Below are 9,743 nucleotides of genomic sequence, written 5' to 3'. Positions count from 1 at the left end.
GTGTGATGAGGTGAGATCAGGTGGGACCATTTTAGCCAACGAGAAGGCAGATACGTGTGTGAACAACAGGCCATAGACATAGATAGAGGACTTTGTATGTGTGCGATTATAGCATCTGTGACAGCATGGGCAGCGCCATTGAGGCCATCTCCATTTTAAAGTAGTCAACTGGATGGAGATTTCTATTAGTTGGATGAAGAATGAAGAAGAAAAATAACTACTTTAAAATGGAGTCACAGACGCTATAAGGGCTTGATTCTGACTTAGGAAATGACACTGTGTTGTTTACGAGCGTCTTTCCTATGCACTTGTCAGTAGTTGATATTCAGACTTACCTTGTGCAGGTGCATAACAGGCTTTGCAGGCGTGGTTCCCTTGCACGCTGAATACATGTAATTCAACAGCTGAACAGCAACAGTTTAACCTGTTATCTCATATGCCTTACCACCATGATATATAGGCCTAAGGCCGAGACAATAAGAAGACACTGTGGCAGAATAAATTCAACCACACCTTTGTTTCATCACAAAACCGGAGAGCAACCTCTGTCCGGTGGAGTCCACAAAGCATATTGCAGGTAACAAACAGTTACATGACCTACAGCATGGTCAATCAAGTTAATGTTTCTGACATTTTTGGACTACTAAACATCTATTCATTTAGAACACTGGAGAGTTACCACAAGTCACAAAGAAAACAGGAGCTGCCTCCACTATTCCAGCACCTTCAACTTCAACATCATTAAATTACCCATGCTTAGTCTAATACAATGACAACTAAAAGATTCCAAATACAATTTAGTCCAATCAATGTCAGCTAAATATCATGTGGTACTGATTCCTCTGTGTGTGTGTGTGTGTGTGTGTGTGTGTAGAAAGTAGAAAAAACATGTTGACTCACCCCACTTGTAGAGAAATTCATTTTGCCGAAACAGTCATAGAAAACAAGCTTTTATTTTTTATTTTTTATTTTTTGTTGTTCCAAGCTAGCCTGGCAAAAATTATTTCTTGCTGGCCTTACTTCCTTTCATGGGCAATGATTAGCTATCTAGTTAACATTATCCTACTACTACACCTAGCTTCCATCCTTTCAGGCCAGATGCACAATGTTTGAAATTTTATTTATTTATTTATTTTTAACACTTTTTCTCCCCAATTTCGTGGTATCCAATTGTTGTAGTAGCTACTATCTTGTCTCATCGCTACAACTCCCGTACGGGCTCGGGAGAGACGAAGGTTGAATGTCATGCGTCCTCCGATACACAACCCAACCAGCCGCACTGCTTCTTAACACAGCGCGCATCCAACCCGGAAGCCAGCCGCACCAATGTGTCGGAGGCTACACCGTGCACCTGGCAACCTTGGTTAGCACACACTGCGCCCGGCCCGCCACAGGAGTCGCTGGTGCGCGATGAGACAAGGACATCCCTACCGACCAAGCCCTCCCTAACCCAATTGTGCGTCGCCCCACGGACCTCCCGGTCGCGGCCGGTTACGACAGAGCCTGGGCGCGAACCCAGGGACTCTGATGGCACAGCTGGCACTGCAGTACAGCGCCCTTAACCACTGCGCCACCCGGGAGGCAATGTTTGAATTTATGATTGGATCAGAATTCCCATTAAATCATTGGCCAGTATGGAGAATTAAGTCCAAATCCCTATCTCGGTCCATGGCTAATTCAGAAAATTGACATTTTTAGCTAACTAGCTAGCCACCAGAGGACAACAATGCAACAATTCCATTTTTTTATGTCAATGATGTTTGGCTTGATTGGTGTGAAGCCAAATCCAAACTGGCTTCCCTTGACACTTTTTTGGTGTGAATACGTCTTATCTGTACACACCTCCACCACAACTTAATTTCTTAGAACTCCACCCAGAACCAGAACTGTGGGAAGTAGTTTGGGTTTGGGGGTGCTGTGATTTTTTATTTTTTGGGGTGGGCCAGGACCATTCACAGTTGAGCTCACTCAGTTTAGCGCAACGCTGATGGGCTATTATTGTATACATGTTATCAGATCCTCGCTGGCTTCCCTTGCAAATCCTAGCTGGTCCAAATTCTCGCTGGCTTCCCTTGCATTCAATGCTGCAGGCATTGAACAATATCATACCCTTTTTGACCAGACAGCATCAGATAGATGGGCTACACATACAGAGACAGAGGGACGATGTTTCGCTCGCTCGGATGCTTTCTCCAGTGAGAAACACAAAGAGACAAAAGTTAAATAAAGTATGTTTTTTCCTTTTTTCTCTTAGTAAAGTTTTTGGGGAAGCCTGGCTTCCATTGGTATCCATGAATACATGCCACTGCTGCTGAAAACCCTCCCACTTGCTGGCCAATATAATTTTGTCAAATGATTTGTAGCCTGGTCTCATAGACTAGAGTAAATGTAAATGTAAATGCTAGATACTGAAATTAGTATGATATGTTATGTTGGTATGGTTACATAAGAGAGATGGTTACTCAAGGCAAAAACGAAAGTACTTTTAAGTTACTTTGCAACTACTTAGCCTGTTAGCTAACCTTTCCCCTAACCTTAACCCTTTTAGCTAACCCTTCCCCTGATTTTAACCTAACTTCTAAAGACTTAACACTAACCTTAACCCCTAGCCTAGTTAGCGTTAGCCACCTAGCTAGAATTTGTAACATATCATACTTTTTGCATATTCATAACATATTTTGCAAATTTGTAACATATTGTAATGAAACAGCAGGGAACAGGTCTCGAACCCTCGACCTTCGAGCCCGAGGTCCGGCACGCTATCGACTGTGCCGCAAAAGCAAGCTCGTGCGGCAGATTCGATTTCCGCGCTTATAAACCCAGGGTCGTTACACTATTATACGAATTGTAATTCATAACATATCATATGAAATGGCTGATGGACTTCCACAAATGAATACATACCATAACATATCATATTAAATTAAGTGTCTCGGATTTATGCAGAGAATAATAGGAAATGCTTATAGACCAGGTTGATTTTCGGGTAAGGAAAATATGTATGAATAATAAAAACAGGTTTGGATAGCCTTTACTCTTGAAATATGTTGATGAATTAAGAATACAGTGTCACCTGATCTGTTTCACCTGTCCCTGTGATTGTCTCCACCCCCTCCAGGTGTCGCTTATTTTCCCGTGTCGGTTCGTCTTGTATGTTTTCCAACAGTTTTCCCCTTTCTCCTGCCTTTCTCCTTTTTTGTGGCAGGGCAAAAGGTGCAGGGATTGGACTGCTGAGGACTGGGGTAAAGTCATTTTCTCTGATGAATCCCCTTTCCGATTGTTTGGGGCATCCGGAAAAAAGCTTGTCCGGAGAAGACAAGATGAGCGCTACCATCAGTCCTGTGTCATGCCAACAGTAAAGCATCCTGAGACCGTTCATGTGTGGGGTTGCTTCTCAGCCAAGGGAGTGGGCTCACTCACAATTTTGCCTAAGAACACAGCCATGAATAAAGAATGGTACCAACACATCCTTCGAGAGCAACTTCTCCCAACCATCCAGCAACAGTTTGGTGATGAACAATGCATTTTCCAGCATGATGGAGCACCTTGCCATAAGGCAAAAGTGATAACTAAGTGGCTCGGGAACAAAACATCGATATTTTGGGTCCATGGCCAGGAAACTCCCCAGACCTTAATCCCATTGAGAACTTGTGGTCAATCCCCAAGAGGCAGGTGGACAAACAAAAACCTACACATTCAGACAAACTCCAAGCATTGACTATGCAAGAATGAGCTGCCATCAGTCAGGATGTGGCCCAGAAGTTAATTGACAGCATGCCAGGGCAGCTTGCAGAGGTTTTGAAAAAAAAGGGTCAACATTGCAAATATTGACTCTTTGCATCAACTTCATGTAATTGTCAATAAAAGCCTTTGACACTTAAGCAATGCTTGTAATTATACTTCAGTGTTCCATAGTAACATCTGACAAAAACTATCTCAATACACTGAAGCAGCAAACTTTGAAAATTAATATATGTAATTCTCAAAACGTTTGGCTACGACTGTACATGTACAAATTACCTTGACTAACCAATAGCATCGCACAACTCGGTACCGGTGCCCCCTGTACATAGCCTTTCTACAATTTATCTTCTTAAAATTTGATTTTAAACCTAACCAAAACTTGAACCCTAATCTCAACCACACTGCTTAATTTATGCCTAAAGGCCAAAAATATAATTTTGGTTTTCATACATTTTTAGGACATAATTTTGACTTTGTGGCTGTGCTATCTAGTGGAAACAGAGTAAAACCTCTCGTTTTATTTTTCTCGCTCGGCCTCTTCCTTTTTGGGGGCCTTCTTTTATTTACGTCATTGTTATGCGACTACTGGCTTTAAGCTAGCGAAAACGTTAGCTAAATGGTCGAAAATACTACCTTCTATTGGTAAATAATATATTATACACATAACTTTATTTGCCATATGAGCGGCGTTATCCATCTTTGTAGAAAGGTGTTGATAGGTTTGCATTTGGTAGAAAACTGTGACGTGCAGCTAGCTACCTTGCTAGGCTATAGCTAACGTTAGCAAACTAGCATTCAGTTAAACTTAAAAGGTTAAACGTTTCCTTAGTTTTTACCAATGGGTGTTTCTGATGTATTCGATCTCTAATAATTGCATGTTAGTTAAATACGTATTAAATAGTTGGTTTACGAGCACGTGCGCGACAAAGCTGCACTCCAACTTTGCAAGTCTAACCAATCAATCACTCATTGGCTCTTATTATTGGACGTTGCAAAAAGAAAGTGTTTATTATTAGTCCTGTTACTGTTGCAGAATGAGTTAGGCAATGACCAGTGGTGGAAAAAGTATCCAATTGTCATACGTGAGTAAAAGTAAAGATACGTTAACAGAAAATAACAAGTAAAAGTGAAAGTCACCCAGTAAAATACTACTAGAGTGAAAGTATCAAAAGTAAATGTAATTACTAAAATATACTTTTAAGTATCAAAAGTATGAATAATTTAAAATTCCTTATATTAAGCAAACCAGGTGGCACAATTTTATTGTTTTCAAAATTAAATTAAGTGTTTTGTGAGTCTGCCAGATCAGAGGCAGTAGGGATGACCAGGGTTGTTCTCTTGTGAATTTGACCATTTTATGTCTCGCTAAGCATTCAGAATGTAAGAAGTACTTTTGGGTGTCAGGGAAAATGTATGAAGGAATTTTTATTTTATTTTGGAATGTAGTGAAGTTAAAGTAAAAGTTGTCAAAAATGTAAATAGTGAAGTACATATTCCCCCCAAAACTACTTAAGTATCCCCCCCCCCCCTTGTATCTTCTCATAGTTGGGCTCTAGGCTGTGAGTGACACTGCCAGGGAGGGATGAGGATACGGCTGCAGGGCTTAGGCCATGCCGCCGGCCTCCTCACCGAGCTCAATCACTGCCGTCTCTCCCGCCTCTTCTGTGATGTCATCCTCCAGGTGGGGAGCCGCTCCTTCACAGTGCACCGTGCGGTGCTCGCTTGCGCTGGGACACACTTCCGTAGCCTGTTCTCAGGTAGGGGGAATCGGAACCTCGGAGCCGGAGCTACGACAACGTACTCTCTGGACTTTGTGTCCCCGGCCAACTTTGAGAAGGTGCTGACGTTCATCTACACCGGAGAGATCTTCACAGACCTGATAGATGTAGGGGTGCTGTATGAGCTGGCAGAGAGACTGGGGGTGAGAGAGCTGGTGAGAGCCTGTCACACTACCTTCCCTGACCTGCAGCAGCTGGGCTCAGGGTCTGCAGACTGTGTGGCGGATGGAAACCTGGACTCTGACATGGTTGCTGCTGCAGCTGGGTCATCAATGTGTTCGTCGTCTGCAGCATCTTGTTCCTCTCTGTCGTCATCTGCTGGTCCCTCGGCTGCTCCTACCCCGGCGTCAGCACCATCACCTCTCCCTCTCCCCCAGGGCAGCAGGGTGGCCAGGCTGGGCCGGAGTGTTGGACACACAGTCACTCTGTCCCTGCCTCTCAAAGCAGAAGATGAGCAGTCTCACCTGGGCTATGGACAGATGGCAGAAGACAAACAGATACAGCTGGCTGGAGATCAGCAGAGTTCAGTAGGTAGTCTCTCCACTGTAGCTGTTGGGGCCACCCCAGGACTTTTCCTTCCCTTGCAGCTGAAGACTGAGGAGGGCGTGGAGGTGATGATGGGAGACAGGGTTGGTAACACTGAGAAGGAACAGATGGTAGCTAGTGGGAGTAGAGCTGGTTCTCCAACTCCATGTGTGTCTGACGCCTGCTCCTTCCCTGACTCGTCAGCCCAGCTGGGAAGGGTGGTCTGTGGGGTGGAGGCTCCCTGCGCCCCCTCCTCCTTTAGAGACCCCCTGGACAGTCTGCAGTTGGGGGGGGTGGATGGGCTTAACTCTGGCCACACAGGGGTGACAGGGGTCATCTTCGAAGGGGAGGAGAATGAAGAAGATAATGAGGAAGAGAGAGAGCAGCTACTGGGAGACGAAGAAGGGACTGACGGAGGAGGGGACCTGTGGAGACCCCTGGCTGAAGATGTCATTGAGCTGAGCGATGATGAGAATTACATGGAGGAGGAAGAAGATGAGGAGGACGATGAAGATGAGGACTTTGTGTGTGTGGAGAATGGAGCAGTGGTTGGCAGAGAGGGAGTGGACCCTGGCCAGAAGTCGGGTATGGTGGCGTGTAAAGCCTGTGGGATGGAACTGTTAACAGAGTCTGCTGCCCTGGGGGCCCACGCGGAGACCCACCTTACTGAGACAGGGACCTGCAGGGTGTGTGGGGCATCTTTCCCTGGGGACCGCGGGGCCAGCATCACCCACGCCCTGTCCCATGTGGTGTTCTCCTGTGACATGTGTCATCTCCAGTTCTGCAGCCAGGCCAAGCTGGTATGCCACAGACGCCAGGCGGCTGCTCGGTACACCCTCCCCAGTCAGCTCCACACCGCCACCCAGGGGCACAATGGGGAGCTGCAGTGTGCCGTCTGTAACAAAACCCTCACCAAGGATTTCCAGGTCAGTGTGGTTTGATTTGCTTCATTTTTCCTGGGTGATTTGGCACGTGTTTTGGCTAATGGCAATGGTGAAATATAGAGACTGACATCGCTCAAACAAATTCACTGGTCTCAAGAGTACACCTATTGCATTGTAGTGGCTAAGACACCTGAAGATGTGTGTTATCCCTCCTTGTATTGTTGACATATCATATTGTCTCTCTCCTGCAACCAGGTCATCAGGGATCACCTGCTGAGTCACGTGTCTATCCAGTCACTGAGCTGTGGTGTGTGCCTGTTACCCCAGCCCTCCCTGTGTGCCCTGCTGTGGCACGCCCTCACCCACCTCTCCCTGCCAGTCTACTCCTGCCCCCTCTGTGCCTGCGGCTTCCTGGATCGCCCTCTGCTGGACAGACACATGGCCCTGCATGCCGAGGAGGCAGAAACTGACAGAGAGGCCATGAGGGCTCATAAAGCAGCCGGGGCAGAGGGAGAGGAGGAGCTGCGTTGCTTCTTATGCCCACAGACCTTCCGCTCTGGCACAGCCTTCCAGTACCACCTGAGTTTTCACACCAATGAGACCCAGCCCCAGGGACAGGGCAGTCAGGGGTGGACAGGGAAACGTAAGGCTGACCAGCTGGAGTACTCCTGCTCCTCCTCCTCACCCCTGGAGGCTGGCAGCCTGGGGAAGCTTGGCAACATGGGCTTTGACCTGGGGATGGGCTCCTTCCGCCTCTCAGACAAGCTGCTTCAGGGGGCCTTGGCATCTGGCTTCTCCGCAGGCCTCCTGTCCAATGGGAACTCCTCTAGCATGGGTGGGTCGGGCATGGGCGCCGCTACTCCTCGGGGGAAATGGTACCGCTGTCGCTTCTGCGGCAAACGCTTCGCCCACTCTGGCGAGTTCACCTACCACCTGCGCATTCACACTGGGGAGAAGCCGTACCAGTGCAAGGTGTGCCTGAGGTTCTTCCGAGGCCGCTCCACCATGATCTGCCACCTGAAGACCCACGCCGGGGCGCTCATGTACCGCTGCACTGTCTGCAGCCTGTATTTCTCCACGCTCAAGCTGGTGTCCTCCCACATGGCGATCCACAAGGACCACCTGCCTCCAGACTTCAACATAGAGCAGACCTTCATGTACAATGACCACTCTAAAGAACCCCTCCCCGCCCTGGACACCTAATCAGCTACTCCTCTGGTGTCCTTCTGCCTTCATCTCGCTTTCACTTTTATTTCCCACGTCTTTTTTTGTCTTTGAGCTGGTCTATCATGCTCCTCCTCTTCTCTCTCTCTCTTTCTCTCTCTCTCTGGTTGTGAGCCTTATATATAGACTTGTAGAATGCATTTAACTTGTTTTATGTCTGTGTTTGAGATGGTGTTTTGGATGGAAGAGACCTGTTTTGTAGCATAGCGTAAAGGACATATTCCTTGGAAGTAGTTTAGCCACTTGATGGCAGTGTATGCACTGTTGTCTATGGAAGGACTTATTACCGTTTACTGTTTGCAAGCTGTCTTCAAGTCAGTTGACTTTTCCTAAATTGCAGTCAAACATTTTCCTAAGTGTACTATTACTCTGCTTTACAAAAAGTGTTGTTTTTCTGTCAGTTAAGCACCATGTATTAATTTATATATGAAACATATGATGGACTGTCTGTGTCTGTCTGAGTGAAACACCATATTTACCACTGTGCACCAAGCGTTAAAGACCCAGTGCAGTCAAAAACGTGATTTCCCTGTGTTTTATATATATTTCCACATCATGTTGTTGGAATAATACTGTGAAATTGGGACAATTATGGTTGTGAAAAGACGACCTGAAATTCCAGCCTGTTTTAGTGGGATGGAGTTTTTGCCTGCCTGGTGACGTCACCAGACGGTAAATTACTTAATAGACCAATAAGAAAAAGTTCCAAACCTCTCTGCCAATTACTGCTACTTTTCAGTGTTCCCCTCAGACAGTCCTAGCAAAGTTATTGCTTGCGAAATTGTTCTTTGCTAAGAAGCTATTTTAGTTTATTTTTTACAATTTTAATTGAAAAGAATCACAGTAAGTAACTTCATTGTTACCCAGAAAATTATTTGATATTGAGATTTTTAAAAAACAGCTGCATTGGACCAGTAAGTGTACCTGACCAGTCATACTGTACTTTGCAACCAATGAATGTGGCCTTAATGTATCAGTTCCCTTGGAAACCATTTAGGTATGTTTTCCTCCAAGCATTTTACTTCTTTAGTGATAGACTATTTATAATGCAAACATGATACTGTGGTTCATGTAGACTGTATGTATTAGTGATCAGATGATATGAACAAAACAAGCATGATACTGTGGTTCATGTAGACTGTATGTATTAGTGATCAGATGATATGAACTAAACAAACATGATACTGTGGTTCATGTAGACTGTATGTATTAGTGATCAGATGATATGAACTAAACAAACATGATACTGTGGTTCATGTAGACTGTATGTATTAGTGATCAGATGATATGAACTAAACAAACGGTGGCTTCCAGCATTTCAAAAGCACCACATTATGCTCTGTAGACTTGCATACTTTGGATTTGATGTTTAAACGTAACTCGTGTTTGTGTTCTATTTGGTGTCTTACCTCATTATGAAACGTTTTATTTGATTAATGCTGTTTTGTAATTGTAATTTGTATGTACTTTTTTAGTGCAAACTATGAACGTTTTCCATTATCTTTACTGAACAAAAATATAAATGCAACATGTAAAGTATTGGTCCCATGAAATAAAAGTTCCCAGAAATGTTCCATACTCACAAAAA

At 45.1% G+C, this 9,743-nt stretch overlaps 1 protein-coding gene across 2 annotated transcripts; it reads left to right on the top strand.

Annotated features, from left to right (window-relative positions):
• The first annotated feature begins 4,305 nt into the window (after positions 1 to 4,305).
• On the top strand, positions 4,306 to 9,743 carry LOC139368451 (zinc finger and BTB domain-containing protein 39-like). 2 transcript variants are annotated; one of them, XM_071107356.1, is made up of 3 exons: positions 4,306 to 4,386; positions 5,290 to 6,973; positions 7,187 to 9,743. In XM_071107356.1, the coding sequence occupies exons 2-3, from the start codon at positions 5,327 to 5,329 to the stop codon at positions 8,132 to 8,134; spliced, it is 2,595 nt and encodes an 864-aa protein (XP_070963457.1). In that variant the 5' UTR covers positions 4,306 to 4,386; positions 5,290 to 5,326; the 3' UTR covers positions 8,135 to 9,743. The 2 variants fall into 2 exon arrangements, with proteins under 2 accessions (XP_070963457.1, XP_070963456.1); XM_071107355.1 differs by lacking the exon at positions 4,306 to 4,386 and having other exon boundaries at positions 5,120 to 6,973; positions 7,187 to 8,269.

This window comes from Oncorhynchus clarkii, chromosome 16 (genome assembly GCF_045791955.1).
Source record: "Oncorhynchus clarkii lewisi isolate Uvic-CL-2024 chromosome 16, UVic_Ocla_1.0, whole genome shotgun sequence".
NCBI lineage: Eukaryota > Metazoa > Chordata > Actinopteri > Salmoniformes > Salmonidae > Oncorhynchus > Oncorhynchus clarkii.
The sequence above is the reverse complement of the archived record's forward strand: the minus strand, read 5'-3'. Positions and strand labels throughout refer to the sequence as shown.